Source organism: Hetaerina americana, unplaced genomic scaffold, assembly GCF_022747635.1.
Source record: "Hetaerina americana unplaced genomic scaffold, ioHetAmer1.1.p SCAF_10, whole genome shotgun sequence".
Classification (NCBI taxonomy): domain Eukaryota; kingdom Metazoa; phylum Arthropoda; class Insecta; order Odonata; family Calopterygidae; genus Hetaerina; species Hetaerina americana.
Window position 1 is genome coordinate 71881097 of NW_027286070.1, and position 22265 is coordinate 71903361.

Sequence of the window (22265 nt, forward strand, 5' to 3'; positions counted from 1 at the left end):
ACCATGGGAAATGAAAAGTGGTACGTTTGTATAATATTAAATGCTTATGTATTGCTAAATTGAGATGTACAGACAGAGAACCAACAGTAAGCACTTACTTCAGCAATGCTGACATCAGATAAAGAGTACATAGCAAATTTAATCTCCATTAGTGTCTCAAATAAACAAATGCACTTCAAGGAATGTTATTCCAATTTTGCTTCAATTTTATAGTCGGATTGAGATTCCTAGGTGACTACATAATAGCTATTAGCATTCCACATGGCATATTTATAAATGCATATCACAGGAGAAAAATTTGATTGGCACGTAGCCTATGAATTTAAACCTATTTTTAGCTTCATATCCATGATAAATGCAGAATAATTCCATTTAAAGTAATTCTGTCAAGCAAATCTCTCTCTCTCTCTTGCTCTTAGAATTTTGAGAGTAGTACTAAATATAATAAAATCCTTCACAAAGATTTGTAACTTAACATCAAATCACAACAGACCATCCACAAACTGAAAGGGCTTCTGAGGAAAAGTACCACCGCATGCCAATTATAAAATTTATGCATCCTCATTCATCACCAAAATAATATCACACCACAAGGATACATTTGTAAAATCCAGGCACTAAGGGACGATTAGTAAGGGTGTTAGAAAAGACTTGTTAAAACTTTGATATGAAGCATGGTCTTGTACAGTGCTGGTAAATATGGTCATGGAAGCAGGAAGATAGAAATAGATTGCAGGCTTATGAAATGTGGGGGTGGAGATGGATGGAGAAAGTGATGTGGACAGAAAGGAAAAAAAATGAAGTACGGTGGTTGAGGAGGGAGGATTCTTGGAAGAAACAGGAAGGAAGTAGGAAACGTGGATGTAGGGTATTTTGATGGGAAATGGGATATTGAAAACTGTATTTGACGGGAGAAGGTTTGGTAAGCAAGGAAGAGGCAGGAAAAGGATAAGCATGCTTTTTGGAATGAAGAGAGGTAGGTTATAGAATTGAAGAATAGTTTAGATAGATTAGGTTATGCCTTATTGGGCGAGGCTTAGGTGTTTTCTGTCTAAGCCCATTCAAAACCAGCCTTAGGGTAAATTACCAAATAATAATTGAGCTAACATACCATCACAGCCATCCCATTCAAATCTGAACCACTACTAGCTGCAGTAGCTGAAGTATTGGGTACTTTGTCAGTAGATGTCTCTGAAATATATATCTTTGTTTCAGGAATTCCCAGAACTCTGCTAGCCACCTGGAGGTGAGATATCAATATTTTTTAGGTAATATACATTACAATAGGAAATAGTTAAAATCTCTGTATTCAAGAGAAACTGAATACTTTCGATTTAAATATTTGTTACCTGAATCATCTTAGTGTGAAGACCCTGGCCCATTTCTATCCCCCCATGGGTCAGCAGCACTGAACCATCCGTGTATACCATGACTAATGCTCCAGATTGGTTGAGGAATTTGGCTGTGAAAGCAATCCCAAACATGGTTGGGATGATGCTCAGACCCCTCTTACGCCATCTGTGCTGCCTGTTGGCAATGGAGAATGCCATTATCAGAGCGTGGCACCCAGACACACAATATTATCCATATTCTAAAGCGTGGGTGGCAAACGGGAGTGCTCCATCATTCAAATTTTGGGTTGGAGGGGGGTGGAGGTCGAAGAAAAGAAAAAATTACCATGTTCGTCTATGTAAAGCAGTTGAACGATAATTTTTATCATGTATCACATTAGTTCAATACAGTAATAATTTCTTTATTGTTAGTGCCAGATAGTGATGTGATAAAGCTTCAAGGGCAATATTGTTGGGTGTACTTATATAAAGTTTGAAAACCATTGAAAATGTGTTCAAATTATTAAAACATGCTAGTAAAAACACAGGTGCATGAGAGTGAGTCTGATTTTTTGAGGGCGATGAGGGGGATTTTTAGAAGGGATAGGTTGGTTGAATTGGATGGTGAACCATAAATTAAGGGAGGAGGGGGGCTTGGCACCCCTGATTCAAGGATGCCATGGTCTAAGTAGTAACCAATAAATGCAGTAAAAAACACAGGGCTTAAAACACAATGGTAATGAGAATCTAGTGAGAATGAGATTTTATTTTACAAGGTTGAATGAGTCTCAATCACATCTTAAGGAAATATTGGTTCACAATATGACTCAGTTGAAGCATGTCTTAACTTTTTTCTGGTTTTGATAAACTGCTTATTATTTTTATTTTAGTTTAATAGTGGGTTGGTGTGGGAAAAGATGAATAATGGTAGAAAGGAATCTTCCAAGGGCTGGCTGCTGTGGATGAGAGGGGAGGGGGTACTAGAATACATTGTGCTTAGCTATTCAAAGGAGATAAGCTCCTGAAGGACCTACAATTAAAAATCCAATTTTTTTAGTAACTTAAATCAATCAAAGTTATTCTACAGAGCAAAATACCCAATCTAATTCAGAAAAAGGTAGAATACCACACCTTTTTCTCATACTTTGATACCTTAGACATGTAATGAAAAAGGAATAATCTTAACCCCCAGACAATTTAACAGAAAAGAGAATGGTCTTTCATAGTTGGCAACTGAAAGAAGAAACAAATCTAATGGCCTAAAATGGCACATGTAAAATAAAATCTTACAACATTATTCAATTCCATAAAATAATTGGCTTTACAATTAGCAACCTAATGTAAGTAGGATGAACTCCTTTCTGAGAAGAGTATTCCATTCACAAAATCTACAGAAAACACTTTTGAATAAAACCACAGTTATCAACCTGAAGGTTGATTTGACTGCAAGGGTGGGGCTCACCTAGTACTGGGCCCAATGGCATGTAAAATTCACTCATTTGAGTAATTTCTTCACTCATTTGAGGGAAAGGAATTGTCCTAAATAAGTGAAGTTCACTCATTTGGGTCAATTCCTTTCTCAGCGCCGGAAATGGTTTCCCAGAAAGAAGATCAGGTGCCCGTAAAATCGCACAGCTTGGAAGAAGTAGGGGGTACTCAGAGGAATAAACCAGAATCGAACCTGGGCCCTCTGGGCCGTAGTCAAGTTCTCCACCCATTGGAATACCATATTCCCAAATTTTGATCAAACCTTCTATAAACTAATTATAAACATACTCCAATACTTCCATAATAAAACTACAAAATAGGTCCGGCCAACTTAGAGTTTATTTTGTGCCTAAAAATAAATTGATATTTACGAAAGACAGCTTGCTTCAACCCAATAGCCCCTTAAAATTTTTAATTAAACGGTGACCCATTTCTATACCATTGCACAATTTTGTCCATGTAAAAAAATTCTTTAACAAATTAAAAATTCTTACAGCCAAAATTTAAATACATTGGCTAAATTTATAAATCAGTATTTAGGCACTCCCTCTCCATAGACTACAACCTTGATGTGGTGGAGGAACTCGCACATTCTGATGACCCCCTAGGGCAGTGCTGGCGGGAGCTATGACAATTGCTCCTGTTAGGGTCACCCATGCTAGATCTAGATAAGTTGAAGGGTAGGAGCCAAACAAAAGGTGGTCTGTGCACTGTCTGTTCCTCAGAAAGCTGGCTGCAAATACATCTGACCTCAGTGGGGCGGCCATTTGAGTGATGGATTTGGTCGCATTAAGAACTCTATGGAGGAAGGTTACTGGAGACCATCTCAATTAAATATCCATGCTATGATTGGCATAGATCAGAGTATGAGTCATGGTACCCATGGGATGCAGCCTGCTAGGCTCTGTGTCATGCCCAGCAGCAGGGAAGACAAGGCTCCCTTGGCCATCATTTCATGAAATCCTTGTAAAAATACCAGCAGCAGCGCAAAAAATACAGAAGAGGACTGAATCAGTCATAATAGGGGCATTAAAATGTAAGAAAAATAATGAAGATAAGGAAATTAGAAAATATAAAGTGGGAGATGAAGAGAGGAAATAAAGATATTTTAGGGCTACACAAGGCAAGATGGAAGGATAGCAGAGATAACTGGAGTGATAGTTATAGAATAACATACAGTGGATGGGGAAGACAGCCAAGAAGGAGTGTCAATGATATTGAATAAAAAGGCCGGGAGAGTACACCGTAAACATAAAACAAGCAACTGATAGAATATTATCAGTAGAAGTAAAAGCTGAACCAACAAACTTGGTGATTTTTCAGGTATACAAGCCAAAAAGTAACCGTAAGTAGAAAGAAATTCACTTAAAATGATCAGTTCTGGGAAATTATAGCAGGTGTCCCCAGGGGTTAACATTTTATAGTCGTGGATGATTTGAATGCAACTGTAAGCAAACAGAGATGGTAATGAGGCAGGGGAATATGGTTTAGGAACAAGGAATGTCTGTGGAGAAAAAGCAATGGAGTTCTGCAGGGGACAGAGTTTAATCATAACAAACACTGGTTTTTAATACCAAAACAGGTGCAGGCGTACATGGAAAATGCTCAGGGAATCAGAGAGTTACCAGACTATATTACGGCATAAAGCACTGAATTTGTTGACAATCCTGTGAAAATCATCTGAAGGAATGATCTCAAGTGTTCACGGTATAAAAAGAATTGCCATTGAAGAAGAAACTACTGTAAGAAAAAGTAATGAAACTACCCAGGCACAACCAAATTCTGCATGAATGTGTAAAATTAATGTTATTTCAATACATGTATGCATTTGTATAAAACTTATGCAATGTATGGTATTACTTTACTACAGCTATATTACCTTCTTACAGTCAGTCTATGCCAACTCATGTATTATATAGCACAGACTGAAATGGAATGAGAGAGATATCTAATGATATTTGAGTATCAGTTTTACCTCAAACAAAAATGAGTCTTTCACTTAAATTGCTCTTCCATTATATAACTTTTTGCCTCAAATGTCAACAACCGTGACAGATCTCAATTCATTCATTTCTCACCATTCTGGTACATATGTGACTCTTTATCAGCAAAGGATAAGACAAATTGAGAGTATGAGACTAGATAAAACTTCAGAATAAGGGCAATTACCATAGCTTGGGTGAGATTTGGAATTATTTATAGAATCATTATTAATCTAAATTAATTTGGTTGATTGACCGTAGTTTGAACCAATATAGCAAACAAAAATTAGTAATATATCTGATTAGTGAAGGCCATTAAAATGGAGTTTTTTATGGCCAAATGAATAGTAGAAATACCATTCCTTAAGGATGAATAAACATAACTTTTCAGTTTGTCAACACCTAAGGTCATCTAATGTCTCAAAATATTATTTGAAATAAATGATATTTTTAGCCAGTCAAGGTATCAGAATATGACCTTAAATTTCAGTGTAGATATTTTAATATATCTTGAGCAAAAAGCACTTTAATACATTTGCTTTTCCTCTTGGCTTAGAATATCTTGAGATGAAGTGAGATCAAAATGAAGTTACAATTATATTAAGGATACTATGGTCAAAAGTTACCATTTTGTGATCAGATCAATCACACATGCCCACATATGCTCCAAAATTAAACTTACTTATTGAAGCTATTCACGTCCAACCTCCTCTTTTCATAATCTGATCTCTGCATGCACTCACTCCAGCAACGCTTCAATGTGCAATGCTCTAGTACTTGATTGTAATGTGTCCTATCTCCCTCTTCATATAAGTTTGACTCGCGAACCTTAAATGAATGCCAGGATTACACCTTTGAGCCAACATAGTAAAAATAAATTGCTAATTATTAACTTCATTGGTATATTAAATGCAAAATTAAGGAAAATCATAAATACATTCCTAACATTTTCTCATGGCAATAAAGATAGCAGTAGCAAAAAAAATGCCAATCTAGAAAGAATATAAATAAGAACAGCTTTAAATTGACACATCATGTATAATCTGACTTGAACAGTTGTAGTTTATAGGTACCTGAGCAGGATCAACATTCAATAATGCAGATATATCACTGATCATGTTCTCAGCAAAAAACATTCCTTGGGGACCTCCAAATCCACGGAATGCAGTGTTTGATGGTAAATTTGTCTTACAGCAGGCTGCTTTGCATCTTATATTGGGTATTTTGTAAGCATTCTGAAAATGAAAGATTGCTCTTTCCAAAACCTAGAAATACAGAAAGGAAATTATACACATAAATTTGCTGCATGTCTATGTGTTATGACAATTTTCATCTACATATTAATACATTGCCCAAATTAATGTACAAAAAAATAAACTTCCGTCACAAATTTATGGTTTTTCCAAAAGCATCATTTTGCTAAAATGGTGTTGGATTTGCATATCTGACTGAGTAAGGGGTTTTGATTCAAGGGGAAGGAATCCCCTCACCCCAAAACCAAAATATATACACATTGAAATAAAGCATGTAAATAAATAATCAATGCAATATAAAATCATAACCGTTGTGTGCGAAACCCCACCTCCATTACTCCCACCCGTTGCATTCATAAACACGATCTTATTTTTGTTGACAAGGTTTACCCATCCTGTGCACATTGCAGGGAAAAAGAGGCATTGTTAGTTGACAGTTATTAACGAAGCTTGGGACATATGTTACAGTCCCACTTAATGTGACTATGCAATATTAAGAGGAAAGCCAATTTTGTTTTCACAGCATCCACATTAGTATTTCAATATATGCAAGTATTTTCTCATTCTTCTGAGACATTTTGAGACCAAACATGAGTGGGATTTTTGAAAATCCAGATAAAAAAAGGCCTTTCGTGTACATATCCATATCCATGCCGGCCTCGGTGGCGGTGGGGTAACGTCCTTGCCTACCAACCCAAAGGTCGCGGGTTCGATTCCCGCCTAGGTGGATTTCCCTCCATCTAGGGCTTGGTTGTATGTGTTTGTCTGCAATATAATGTCTGTAATGTAGGGTTAGGTGGAAAAGGGACTATTAGTCCCAACCTCGCCCAATTAAGTCAATAAATAAATAAATAGATAGGGAAACTAAATGATTATGCAAAAGTAGTCGACTCACAGCAAGATCTCTGTCTGTTGCACATGAAGAGTAGAAGGATATCATTATTTCAAAATTTAAACAATTGATACTTTCCCAAGTAAGGATTATTTCAAGGTCAAGGATGGCTATATGGACTACAGTTCACAGGACATGCCATCTAGATAAATATATACCATTAGATATATCAAGTTCAAGTTAAGTTAAAATCCCTCAGAAAAAATCATCTATGCCCATGATACACAGTCACTCCATTTTTTTGACATGATCCCATAAAATCATCTGAAGGAATGGTCACGGAGTTTTCTCATACTACCTCTATTTATTTAATGGCATGCCCAATCATGATGTTGGAGGGAATTGATTAGATCTACCATGGACAAGGTAATGCCTTCAGTGTCTAGGAATGTGAAATTTCAATGGAAGATGCTGCAGAGAACTAATCATAAATACCTCTGTTTACTCTCTCCAGGATGTGGATGCACACTGTACATTTAATTGTCTCTCCATTTCACAAGTAGTTTGCTTTTTCATCTGTTTTAGTTGGTCCGATATTAAAAATGAGTTTTTCCTATTCTGTTGAGTAGGTAGGTATGAATAAAAAAGGTTTCACAGGTGCAATTAACTTACTGAGGCTGACAGATCCAGAGAATGCCCAGCATTGTTATAGAACTCAATGTCACATGCCAGCAGCTTTCCCTCCTTAGAGAAACCGATGCTGTATTTCCCATAGAAAGGATGCCTTCCCCCAGAGGCTATCATGTCCTCATCTCTGTCCAGCATGCACCGTACTGGTCGATTGAGTCTGAAAAGGAATCAGGGCAGTGAAAATGCAAATTCATTTTGAAAATTTGACTTTTACAAAACTGCAAAGGTCTCATGAAATATAACCAAGCAAAAATATATTGATAGTTCCTAAATAAATAGTTAACATGCGTGATTTCTCAGTCACCACTCACAAGCAGTATTATTTGCCTACATTTTTATAATCTGCAAGATTCCAATATACATGCTATCAGGAAAGTTAATAACTCACTTAAGGGCAGCAATGGCAACAGGAAGAGCCAAAAGAGCTCCTCTGGATTCCTTCCCTCCAAAGCCTCCTCCAATCCTCTTCACCCGACAAACAATGTGATTGGCAGGCATACCAGTGGCCTCAGAGATTAGCTTCTACAAGGCAAAGGTATCAGTGAACAGTTATTTCACATATACACAGAATTAAGCACTTAACTTTTCAAATGGCTACCAGGACATTAACTTAACATATTTCAATGAAAACTTATGGAACTGGAAACAGGACTTTCTCTGATATTCAAATTAACAATTAACTGACACACCATGTAGGTTGTAGCATACTTTTCATAAAAAATACACACTATTTGTGCAGTAATTAGCCGAAAATTACATACTAAAAATATGAACATTGTGGCATCAATCCCCTTCTACCCCTCTCTCCAGTTATTTCCTCCCTTCAGAATTTAACTTCTTCAGACTAAGTTTCAAGCAGCCTAACGGAGAGAGCTAGTGTCAAGAGCCAAGGAAATATGAGAACAAAAGCCTCAAGTCCCAAAAGAGGTCTAACAGCACCCCATTGAACCCCCTGGATCCATCAATAGCAGCTGAGAATACGACTCCAGAGAGCTACTCAAAGCACCACAGAAATGCAAAATTTTCCCGTAGACAGAAAATAGTTCTCCAATTTCAGCCAGGCAAATTGAACATTACTCAGCTACTGGCCAACTTTTCCAACTTCAATTGATGCCATTCCCCATAAAATGTCTAAATTGTGGCAAATTAACCAGGAGAAAGGGAACTCTCCTTTGATGTAATAATCATCATTGAAAAACTTATAAAATCATTTATATTTCACCTTTAAAAGTTACTAATGTCACATTGAATTTACTCTATGAACTTTTAGAAGTTGTAAACCTGACCTCTCATCACTAAAGGATATAATTTCAGACTTTTTCACCCTTAGTTATCCCATTTTCAAAAATGTTGGCCAGGACCATTCTGATACTGGTGTAAAATTAAATTTCTGGTAAAACTGGAAAATAAAATATCAAGACTTTCCTACAGTTCACTCTCCATGTTTAATGAATAGGTGATTATTATATTGTACTACGTTTCTTCTTTTGTGGTATACTTCCTATTCTTTTTTGTTATAATTTTTAAACCATGCTCTATTATACAATTTTAACTTCCAACTTCCTTTCATAAAGGCCATTTTTTTCCAAATCTTACCTAATCAATAAATTACCACAAACTGCAGTTGAAATTTCCTAATATTAGTAGGAATGACTTCTTATTTTCTTTTACAAATTTTCTTCTGAACACTTAGTTTCTTGGTTTTACAGGGCAACTCTTTTTGGAAAAACCACGGTTAATTGACACTTCATCCCTCCTTGGTTAATTGAAATCGTCCGATGTACACTTTCTTAAAATGGCCCATCAACAATTATAACCAACACAGCATCAATCAAACATATTAAAATCGTTTCTTTGAAAAAGTACGATGAAGTTAGGACAGATAAAGAGAGGGATGCCCATACCCACTTATGATTTCTTTTGACTAATTTCACTCATATGCTTCTCTCTCTTATTAACAGTTGAGATATAGTTAGGTTTTTGATTTCCACATTTTTTGGACTGCGTCCGCGTATGTCGTTTAAATGCACAACAGTTTCGCCAGCTATCCTGCTGGCGTACACAGGTCAAGGATGAAAAGAAGCTTGTTGTCCCGTCTTATATAGAGAAAATCCGGCGCCAATACCGGGAAATTTCTTGGCCAATCAGGGAACGTCCTCATATTTGCACGGAATAATTCTTTTCCACGCACTGTGGAGTGGATATCCATCCTCTCTGTTAAAATTTTCTGGCCTTTTAACGATTTCAATGGCCTCTCTGATTATCCTCTGGAAGTATTTTTCTTCTTTCGCTATTATTTTAGCATCGTCGAACAGAATAGAGTGTCCGGGTTCACTCCAGGCGTGCTCAGCAATGGCCGATGCTCTAAACTGTTTGGCCTTGGTTGCCCTCTGGTGTTCACTCATGCGTGTTTTCAGCACTCTGCATGTTATAGTTAGGTTTATTTATTTTTTATTAATATCATACTGGTGGATATCATTATTGTTATTCGGTTGATATTTTCCCCATCATATTCACAGCAATATCTTAAATACTCTTTTCCTTTGCAACTGAAAACAGTGCATCTCATTACCTGCGCTTCAGACGGATGCTGAGTCGAGCTTATCACTTCAAGTTCATTTCCTTCTTCTCTCGGGATGGCAATCGTGCTGTGCGTCTCCAAGTAGAAGTGCTCCTGCCCTCCCATGTGAACCTCCCCCTTAAACACATGTGCCGATTCCTTCAGGGCAGCATCTACATCCCCATCCTTCATCAGACGGTGAGTTCCCTTGTGGAATGATTCTTTTGCTACCGCATCCTGAAGGAAAGAAACAATTATCGTTATGCAAACACGCCTATTGTTTCCATTTAATCTTAGATTGGATTGACACGTCACTCATAAAACAGAATAAATGAAGTCTGATACATTATAAGATTTCAAACATTGAAACACAAATAACTCAAAGAATAAAAGGTGTCTCAAATTTCGATTTTTATGCAGAACTTCTTGAAAATAAATGAAAAAGTTTGAATTTTCGCTACTTCCAGCATTCACTCTCACCTCAATGGTTACAATAACAGGTGTTATATCTTCATACTCCACTTTCACCATTTTTGCAGCTTGCTGGGCAGTGGCTTGGTCAATGGCCACTATGGCTCCGATAACTTGACCCGTGGAATAGGCCTGAATCCAAGTGAAAAGAACAATGGTGACTCAGTAAAAATGTCATTGAATTGGTATTTAGGGAAATGGGAAACATAAAAATGATACGAGATCCATTTCCAAAGAAGTAATCAAAAGAAATTAAAACTATCAATATGCACTCATGGAGGCATATAATTGGAACTGTTTCTATACGTTTAATTGAATAAGAGTAGCAAAATATTTGGTCACTGAAAAATCTCTGAACTCTCAGTCACGACCTAATTTAGCTATTCATCGAATTATTTTGATGAAATTCACAACCACTCAACATGTATTCATTTTTTTATATCAGATATTGACTCGTATACAGGGATGATTCGTACTAACTGACAAGAGATGTTGCTAACAGAAACTTTATTCCAACAAAATTGTATTGCATAGAATATCATCTGCTGTAAGTATAAAAACATCCATTTTTCTCAAAATGGAAAACTGTGCACACAGAATCAAAGAATTATTGACAAATCAAGGCTTCAAAAATTAGATCCAAATTTGGGGAAAACAATTTTAAATTACTGCACATCTGGCTGAATAATATTTCAATTTTTACTTGGCAGTAGTTAAAAATGTACAAAAAAAATTTTAATTCATCGCAGCTTAACCTCGAGAGTGCAAAAGTAAAAGCGTCACTGTAGTATACTAACCGTTGAGGTGACAAAAATTTCCTCATCATGAATTATTGGCCCAAAACTATTTCTTTTAGGATCTATATCCGAGGCGCTGATAAAAGCATGAACTCCCTCAACAGCCAAAGCAGGGGCTGCATCAACTTTTATTATCTTGGCATGTGCCCGAGTAGTTAAGACTAGAGAAAGGTACAGTTCATTCTCGTAGTGAGGTATATCATCACAATAAACTGCCTCGCCTGAAACAGAAAGTAACAACATATATTATCAATATGCAATGAAAAAATATATAAATACGAAAACAAGTTATATCAGAAATGCAGTAAATAAGGAATCCTTTCTTGGCTCTTGGCATTTTAAATCCCTACCACTTCCCTCTCTTCTCTTCTAAATATCAGTATCATCACACCTTTGACCCACATGGCCCTAGGGATGTCCTGATTGAGCTCATAAGGAGCTTCCTTTCTCCCCTAAATCCCCTTCCCCATGCTCCACCTCTCTCACCTTACGATTCGACCCATTTCCCCCTTCCCGTAAATCACTTCCATAAGCAATCCTTCCACATTCTCCCTCGCCTTTGATTTTTCAAGTTTACTTAATAAAGCATTTAAAATACAACATATATCATTCTTTAACATACCAGTGGCTTGTTTAAAAGCTGACATATGGGGTATTGTTCTTCCAACTGCATCCATTTTGGGTTGATTTGGAGGCACCTTTAGAAAGAAAAAATGTTATTCATGATTTATTTACTGAAAAATTACCACATATCTTTGCCACAACCTAAAGCCAAAAACCTGAACTGTTCCTGCAAGCATGCATGTCTGATTTTACAATGCTTAAAAAATATTTTGTCAAATTTTAGTCCATATTTGGCAAATCCTACTGAAGTTTTTGGAAGCACATATTTATTTGGTAAAACAGCTATTGGATAATTATATCTTAAACAAACATATATTTATATAAACTAACAATTTTAACAGGTCTAAGATACTGTAGAGTAATGCTTTACCCATTACCGATAACAAAAGTTTCTTTTTAAAATTCAAAATATAAATCTTATACAAGTCACTTCTTTGAACTAGAGCACCTAGTTTTGTTTTGAACTACTGGCATTTCTTATTTGAGTTCAACATAAATAGTAGAACATAGATTTTAACCATCAAATTCAGTATGCTCACCATTATTATGGCTGATGTAAAATTATTTTTCACAAGTTTCACACTAGAAAATGCAAAAATTGGGGAGAATATCATCTTCAGTAAAATCTTGATGGAGCAAACTGCACCATATAAAATTGTCGGTGACAATCAATTTAACAGCTGATCCCAGTCATTGGGGCAAGGAATATTATGTAAAAGTACTATGCTGTAATATATCCTTGATAATTCATATAGAGAATCTATTTTAATCAGGATGTTAAACCTATCATTTGGGACAATCATTTCCATGACATGTTGAAGCTCCAAATCTTTCATTCGTTCTTTAGATACCTTCAGGTGTCAATTTTTCAAGCTACGGAAGACAAAAAGTAAATATGAAAGAAAAGAAACTTTGGAAGAAAAGAACAGCTACGTAAAGTTCATGACATCTTTGATTTACTGACTCTGGTTTAAACATACAAATAATTTTCAAAGTGACTAAGTCTAAGAATGTAGAGAGAACATATAGGAGGGGGGTTAAGAAAAAAAGGAAATGGCAGAAGGGAGGAAGGGGGAAAGAGTGGTACTTAAGTAAGATAGGGTAGAATCTGCTGATGATGGTCAAAACTTTGGATGTCTAGGGAATGGATGAAAAGAATTGAAGGTGTGATGAGAGAGAGTGGAGGGAGATGGAAGGGAGGGGAAACACAAAGAAAACAGAGGTGTGTGGAACAGGAATACGCAGTTAGAGTGCTATAAAAAGAAGAGAAAACCCTCAAAGAATTTTAGAAACGTACCACTTGAAAATATTGAGAGCTTTGAGGATGGACAGTGCTAAGTCCCTGGGATGCACTCAAGAGTCTCTCTGGTAAGGATTCTTGCTGAGGACCATTGCAGTTCACTTTTCCATAGACTTCTACAAAGAATTTGTAGAAGAAGCTGAAACATAGAAGAAAAAGGTTGGTCCACACACACACACAAACTGCATTTCAGAGCCTGGCAAGTGAACTGGTGTGCATGCAGACTGTGGAAATATTGAAGTTTGACTGCTATGAATTCTCTCATTCTAAACTCATGTTTAACTGACTCAGGTGGAAATCGATCTGGAAGATCCAAAAAGATTATGGACCAGGAACTACTGGAGTAAAGTTTTGAAAAGTAGTCAAGCTGAATAAGACATATGCGACCTATTTATATTTCATTATGTAACCTTGAATTAATCCCACACAATTTTCATTTCGATTGATTGATCTTTCACCCTGAATGAAACGGCAAATCACTAAGTAGGAAGCATCTGATGTGGTAGACCATAGGAAAGGCCAGATGACTGGAAACGTTTGTGGATGTTGCCACAGTGATTCAAGTGTGGATCCTTTGGAATCGCTCCATTGTGTACAAGCTTTGCCCAAGATGACCATTCTTAAGATTATGTACTTAGACATGCTATTAGAGAAAAGCTGACCCCTTAACTTCCGGGGGGGGGGGGAGGGTGAGACTTAACTGTAACTTATTCCAGTAAACCAGGTATTACATTCCCCAGGTTTGGGTTAGAATTGCAGCAATGGCCCTGTGGACCAGTTCACCCAATCCCAGGGAAGAACACCTCTTTCACAATGAGTTATTATTGGATAACTTCATTGTACCTGCAGGTACATTTGTTGATTACATCCCCTGGTAATGGGAAATGGTGGTTTCAGAGACTTGAACTTAACCCACAAGTTTGATAATGAACTACTAATCTACACCACCAATGCACATCTAACTTGGCATTCTATTTTTATTGGATTATATCCCTCTGGAGGTTGAGATAGGTACCAGAGTATGTATTCTGAAAACAAGCCATCTATAATTCCCTGACTGAAGGCTCCAATCTATTATTTTGGAGCAACATGTTATAATGGTTATGAACCTAATAAAGCTACCGATACAACATAAGTGGCAAATTAATTCCATGCGAACAGGCCATTTTAGATAGTCCTCCACTATATACCTGTATTCTTGGCTTCCAAATTGCTTGCATGGAGAGTATGGACTATGGATTACACTTGCCATTAAGTTTAGTATGGAAGGAGTTGCTCATCTGAAACTATTTGCTCGCGTTCAACTCTGTAGTTTGATGCCTACACTATGAACTCAAATACAGTAAGGCAATAAAAATGGAGGATATTAATATACATGTTAAAAATCAGTTATTCATTTATTACACCTTGGCAATATTAATTTAAACCATTATATTTTATATTCATATTTATGCATAATGACTCATTTAAAAATGAAACTTGCTAGAATTGTCTAAAATTAAAGTGGATGGCCCCTATGTGGTTTTAGAGGTAGGTAGTTAACTTCTGGTGCTAAATCAGCATTGAAGGATTTTAAAGAGCTATCAACCATTCTGCTGCGGTAGCCTGATCATTTTCTTACGTCTCTGTGCAGAAGAAAAATGACAGAGCCAATGCCGTTCTTCCATGGCTAAAGACAAAGCAGGTAGGGGACCCTTTTAATTCCCTGGGTACCTTTATTTTTCTTTCATCCTGAGGGGTAGCCACTGCAAAGTGCACTTTGATGACTCACTTGTTGGAGCTTTAATTTCTAGAAATTAATCTTTAAATTTTTTAAATTTGTAGAAAACGGATAAGATACTTATTATTCTTGTGGTAATCCGATTTATTTGACATTTAAGAGCATGCAAATCAATTTATTTCTTAAGCCACATATTGCCTACTTACTTAAAGTGGTGGACAGTCGGAAAAAGTAGTCATATAGCAGTCACTCAAGCCCTGATGGGGGTGGGTTGGAGGAAGCAGGATGGGGGAGCAGTGAGTTGACCTTTTCTTGTTAAGAAATGGTTCAGGCCATTAAAAGTAATTAGTGGGAACTCTGGGCCCTTGGAGCAAGAGACAATCAAACATACAAAGATGTTTCCCCAGCTGTGGCCCGAGCAAACACACAAGTACATTTTCCACAGTTTTCCAGATTTATGAGATGGGATTATATGTATCCCCAGTAACAAAAATATAGGTATCTGTTTAAATATATAGGTATTTAGTGAAGAATGAGCATGGATTCTTTGGCAACCTGCACAATTTACAATAGCAGAGAAATAAAATCTAAACAGAAATAAGGGAAAAGAGAATTGGTGGAGAGAAAAAATTCATGATTGATACCTACTGCCACGGTAAAACTAATGGTCAATTTAATCATATCGCCTTTCATTATATTATGATATAATGTAGACTTCAGTTTTTGTAGGATATAAGAGGCCAGTGAAAAAATACGGAAAGAAATATAATTGGTAAAGTAAAAATATACATTAGTAGTATTTAAAGATGCTATGAAACTGGTGCAAAATTTCAAAGAAATTTTTAAAATTATTGAAAGGTACAATTCCTTCCCTCCAATGCAAAGACAGTTTATGGTGAAAAATTCTTTCTGAAAACTACAGTTCTTCAAAGAGACAATCAATATTTCTCAAAGGAAGGTAGAAACTTGCCTTATATTCTTTATATTGCATCTGTTATTGTGTGATAGCATGGTATTTACCTAAGAGTCAGGGATCTCCTATAAGCTATCATTCCTCCTGGGGCATCAGGTGAAAGTGGCAATTCCTTGACAATAGCATTGCATACTTCCTCCAAGAGTTTCATGTCCCATTTCCTGAGAAGATAGAAGCATTCACATGAATGAATATGACCTTTCAGGTTGAATCAGAGAAGTTACTTCATTATATTACTTGAGAGAGTGAAGCTGTCAGATAAAAAATGACTGTTTTGCAGAAAAAAAACCAGGCTGCTAAAATAATTTTTAAAAAAATCAGTTTTTTCTTTTCCTAGGATAAAAATTTCTTAAGCAAAAATGATATCCACCACAGAAGGAAAAGTGAGGCCAAATACAGGGTTCGTCCGGAAAATAAGTGTACTGACTCCTGGGCTGGGCGCGCCGCTCCAGGTGCGCCCAGCACCGCTCTGACGGGCTGCGATTGGAGGGGGGTATGTTGGCAAGCGACGCTGAAAAAGGCAGTCGGCTCTGAGCTGTGGTGTAGTGAGGAGCTCTGTTAACGCGAACCTCCACGCTCGACCCACGTCACGGAACGCGATGCCGAAGCAGCGTTATTCCATCAAATTTGCGGTAAAGCTTGGGAAATCGTCTACCGAAACTGTCGGTATGATTAACCAGGCTTACGGGGAGTCAGCCATGTCCAGAAACATGATCTTTCGGTGGCACAAGATGTTCGTGGAGGGCAGAGAAGAGGTCGACGACGAGTCTTCGAGAGGTTCCCGATGATGCCTTCGCGGGAGCGTTCCAGGAATGGGAACGCCGCTGGAACAAGTGTATCGACTCACAAGGGTCCTATTTTGAGGAATACTAGCTTAAGATATGTAAAAGTGTAATACATTTTTTTTCCTGAGCTCAGTACACTTATTTTCCCGACGAACCCTGTATAATGCACATCATTACATTAATGGAATCTACTTTTAGTAAATAAATATAAGATTACATCAAGTAATTGAAGACCAATGAGGAGTGAATAGGAGCTACTTTAGGCACTTCCTATCAGTTAGGTGGCATAAACTTTCGAGTTCTACATTCATTTTGATGATTCTAGTGTGATTTGTTGAATTCAAACACAATGAATGACAAAACAATACCAATTTTCCTCTTTCAAATTTAGCAACTTATTTTACCAAACTTTCGATGTTATGACATCATCTGCAAATACAGAATGAAAACTGGTTCACTCTGATGTACACATTGAAATGAGGGAGGGAGGGAGGCAGGTTGGTAAATGGGGGGCAGAGTAAACAGCTGTGGAGGAGAAGGTTAAGCGAGAGATGAAAAGAGTGGGCAGGTGTAGGTTGAAACAATGACACTGTGAGAAATAATTGTTCATCCCAAAGTCCATCTTGGATGTACACATGACATGTCCTCAGCCATCCACCTTCTACCCTCCACTCACCAACCAACTCTATCACTCTATGTTTCAAAGTCTATGCATGATGGCACTTAGTTTCAACATACACCTTATGTTATCAACCCAAAGGTCAGTTTGACGGGTGAGGGTCGAGTTCACTGGGTATAGTGTGCCCAATGGTATATGAAATTCACACATCAGGGTAAGGGGAGAGGCAGTTACCTGCCCTGCACCGCATGTGGTTTCCCAGCAACATTTGATCCCTGTAAAATCACACAGATTGGGTTAAGGGCTGAGGGGGTTCAGACACATCCCTGTGAATCAAACCAAAGGCCCTCCAGTCTGTAGCCTAGCACTCCAACCAATGGACTACCATTTCCCTTACCTATATTGAAATGACTCAAACTTATAAAGAGGAAAATACCAAATCAATTGGCCATTCTTTCTGATTACTTGAAACCATAGACTCTCTAGCATTAAATTATAAATATTTTAACATGCAAAGCAAAATTAATAGTGCTTGAGCAAAGATCAATGAATACATTATACTAACTTCCCCTTAAGAACTTGGGCTGTCTGCTTTGCTTCCAGTGTGGTTGGAGCCATTCCTCCATATGCAAGAGTTGCTTTTTGGACAATGGGTGAGGCACCTCTCTGTATTTCCACGTTGAAAGCAGCATTTACAATGGCTATGTCATCATCTCTTCTTCGTGCTTGTTTATATGCTTTGAAATACATGAACTGAAACGTAAACCAAATGAAAGCATATTTTAAGTGGCCAACAGAAATGCGATACTACCTATCTCAGTATGAGATAATACAAATATACTCGGTATGAAATACTAACAAAACTCAGCATATTGTATGCAGTCTTAAATAAAAAATAAATGACATTGAAACTGCTAAAATACCGTATTTTCCCATCGAATACGCGCGCGTTATCTACACAAAAATGTTCAGATGATCGAAAAATATGATGCGTGTTATCAAATGAAAATTGAAAAAATCCAAACATTTACATACCTATGATCACAATAATTTATGGAAGAGTTTCGCAAAATAAATTAGTCTGGAAGCATGCCTTTCAAATTGCATCTTATTTTATGCAGATCTGCTGATTTTGCAGTTATTTCGGCTCATAAATCCACGAGAAAAAGAAGAAACATATTATTTCTGTACTTCATTTAATCTAATACGTAGTACTTCAGGTATACGTTGAGTACGTCGTATTATATACACACACGTCGCACGTATATGATAGGATAGTTAATTCACTCAAATCCAAGAAATTCTTCTCCTGAATCACAATTAAATGAATTAAGTGCATTTATTTTCTCTTCAGGCATATCACCGAGTTCACTCTCCGGAGTCAACTCTTCCTCATCTTCTAGAACTGGGGTTGAAATATTGCCTAAAGCTTTTTCATATCCATTTTTTACACAAATAACTCGGACATCCTGCCAACTTTCCAGGATCCACCGACTGATTTCTTCATGAGGTACTATTTTAATCCCTACCGATTCTGTGTAGTCTTTCATACCAGGCATTATCCACTTTTCCCAACCAGAGCGTAACTTTGATTTAAAAGTATTTAATGGGTACGTCCTGGCAGCCTCGCGATTTCCTTTCGCGAGCTTGATGACTTCTAGTTTAAACATCGCTGAATACGATTTCCTTCTCCATGAGTAATTTTCTTTAGAAAATTCTAAATTATAAACCGTAATTCAGGTTTGAAACAATCGCCATGTAGGCGGCACTTTCATAAAACTTGGAGGGTGTCTAGAACAGCTGAGCGCCAATACTAACAAAGCAAAGGAAACAAAAAAAAAACAAAATTCTATTTTATTCACTCTCTTATTTTTTATATTTGATTTGCTGATAGTTAATTAATGTAGCAAATAAAAGGGCACATAAACCTATGTCTCATTTCGACTTATGAATCGGCGCGAAAAAGCAATAAGGCGGCATATTGTGTAGGCTTGTAAATATTGTTTAATTTTTACCCTTTTGAGGTTTGGAATTAATCTCAATCACCTGACTTCAATCTTTTGTATACTCACGGTAGATATAGCCACAGGCAATTATGATTCCATTTATTCAATGGTTGTTAACAGCTATTAGTATATGGATATAAACGTATTTTTACGCTGGAAAAAAATATAAACAAACATTTTTTATTAGGTATGGAATCATGACTATATTTAGTTTATATATCTTTAAGGCTCTGATTCATGTGAATGCTAATCTAGAAATTTACCCATTTAGATCTAACATCCATAACTACACCACACGAGGTAAATCGAATTAAAATACCACTTATTGTAAATGGTCATCGACTTACAACACATTTCATTTTGTGAACATACGGCTGTATAACTATCTGCCAACTCAGTTGAAATCAGACTATCCAGAGTTTCAATAATAGGGCATATATACCTGGTTACTAGCTCACCCACTTTACTCATTGGATGAATTATTTTGTGACATTCTTCATAACATTTAAGAAGTTATGTTTATATGTTAAATAATATTTATATTGACGACATTAAACATGGTTGCGCCATTTTTCAAAATGAATGAAGAATTATTATTATTATTATTATTATTATTATTATAAGAGCTAGAAATTCACAAAATTAAAGTTTTCAACATTCCGATTGCCAAACAATTTTTCTGACTAATTTGGTTGGTATTTACTAAAGAGTGGAAAAAATTACTTTCACATCGTTAAAATTATTATCGGCGATGGGAAATCTGAATCATTACCCCAGCCAGGTAAGTTGACTTTTTTTTAAGAGCTCCAATTAAGTCTCATTAATTAACCTGATAAAAGCTCTTGTTAATAGAGCAAATATTTGTTTGCATTTTCACATAAATTTAAATTTTGAGTTAAATTATTTACAATGCTATCAAACTTGACATTAACAATGGTACAAAATGTTCCGATGCAGGAAGGCACTAGACTACTTTTAAATTAATACAAAATATGCTAACAAAAATAAAATTATACGAGGGTCATCCGGAAAGTAGTACCCGTTCGTGCCGCATGAAGTGCTGACGACGCGAGTAGCCGCTGGACGAGGTCAGATAGCTTCAGTGGCTTGTCTGCCTTCTCTGAGCCAAGTTGCGTGACGCTAGCATTGCCTGTGTTGTTTCTGTGATTGTTTACAATGTTTAAAAAAATTGAGAACGCCGCCAGTTGTGAAGTGAGGGCAGTGATTAAATTCCTCAATGCAAGAAACGTTCGCCCATGTGATATTCATCGCCAATTAAAGGAGGTGTATGGAGACAATGTAATGGACGAGTCGTCTGTTCGGCGGTGGTGTCGCAACTTCAACATGGGGAGGGGGAACACACACGACGATGAGCGTTCGGGGAGACCGTCTGTCATTACAGACCAACTGGTGAGCTCAGTTGACGAATTCGTGAGGAACGATCGGCGCGTCACAATTGATGACATCTGTGAGCATTTTCCCAATGTTTCTCGAACAATTGTTCATGAAATTGTTAAACACCATCTGCATTATGCAAAAATTTGTGCAAGATGGGTCCCTCGCGTATCTCAATGAGCTGGCGGCGAAGGACTATGCAGCAGGAATACAGAAACTTGTCACACGTTATGACAAATGCCTTAATTTCCTTGGAGATTATGTTGAGAAGTAGTTTAAAGTATCCTCTTTCAAATAAAATTTTTTATGTTTGTTAATATTTACTTTTGTGTCTTTATTTCACGAACGGGTACTACTTTCCGGATGACCCTCGTATTTTCCATACTAAAAAGAAAGACTCGTGCTTTTCCACAGATTTTATTATACGGTACAACGCGTTTCACCGACTTGCGGCATCATCAGGTACAAATTTGCAAAACAGACAGAGCAAGCATATATACCCTCAGGACAGAGTGGGGGCGCGGAGGGTTGGAAGGATTTGAGAGGGGTGGGGGCTCGCAGGTGCGGTGATGGATTGTTTTGACCATTTCCAGGCTAGTTTCTCGGATAGGAGTGGGGAGGGGTATGGGAACAATTGCTCATTACAAAGTGTCGTGTTGGGGTTCACCAAGTGCCTTCTAATCTCTAATTGCTCGAGAGCGTCCATTTTTAATCCTTTTGGGAGTGTGTGTAATATCTCTGGGACAAAGTCACTGCTGTGGTCGAATTCTAGTAAATGCTTGGCGAAGAGAGAGTTGTTATTCTAATTTTTGTGACACCTAGCGTGTTCCTTGACTCGTAACTTGATATTCCTGCCGGTCTGACCGACATAAACGCTGTTGCAATCCTCGCATTTCAGTTTATAAATGCCTGATTTGAGAAGGCTATCCTGGGTGTCTTTTCCATTGGCTAGAGGTTTGGAGAGGGTTATGGGTGGGTAGAAGGCTGCTTTGAGTGAGGTGGGTAGGCAGTTGGAAATCCTATATGAAAGATCTCCCAGAAACGGGATCGAGCACCACTTAAAATCTTTAGATACTGCGGGCTGTGATACGAAAATGCTTTTTATGGCCATTGCTTTTTGTTTTTTCCGTAGTAATGTGTCAACTAGTTTTGGGTTGAAACCATTGTTGGTAGCTATATTATAGATATTCACGAGTTAAATGTTGAAGTTTTTGGGGGAAAGGGGGATGTGTAGGAGACGGTGGATCATGGAGTGGAGGGCTGCGTGTTTGTGAGAAAAGTGGTGTGCGGAATCATTAGAAATTATGTGGTCTGTATAAGTGGGTTTCCTATAAATTGCAAAATCGTGTCTATTATCCCTAATTGTGATTGTCAAGTCGAGGAAGTTGATGGTGCCGTTGACGTCTTTTTCCATGGAGAAGGAGATATTCCGATGAAGA

General features: G+C 37.2%; 1 protein-coding gene across 3 annotated transcripts in view; it reads right to left on the bottom strand.

The window, feature by feature from the left end:
• Nucleotides 1–22265, bottom strand: part of ry (xanthine dehydrogenase rosy) — a 58524-nt gene that overhangs the window by 8938 nt on the left and 27321 nt on the right. For all 3 annotated transcript variants that reach the window (XM_071598850.1, XM_071598851.1, XM_071598852.1), the window contains 13 exons: nt 17991–18178; nt 16069–16182; nt 13326–13467; nt 12027–12102; nt 11405–11625; nt 10617–10739; nt 10149–10373; nt 7965–8098; nt 7559–7733; nt 5875–6066; nt 5484–5629; nt 1350–1527; nt 1112–1240 (listed from right to left, as the gene is read on the bottom strand). In XM_071598850.1, coding sequence (XP_071454951.1) covers nt 1112–1240; nt 1350–1527; nt 5484–5629; nt 5875–6066; nt 7559–7733; nt 7965–8098; nt 10149–10373; nt 10617–10739; nt 11405–11625; nt 12027–12102; nt 13326–13467; nt 16069–16182; nt 17991–18178 — 2043 coding nt within the window. The remainder of the gene's footprint in view (nt 1–1111; nt 1241–1349; nt 1528–5483; nt 5630–5874; nt 6067–7558; nt 7734–7964; nt 8099–10148; nt 10374–10616; nt 10740–11404; nt 11626–12026; nt 12103–13325; nt 13468–16068; nt 16183–17990; nt 18179–22265) is intronic.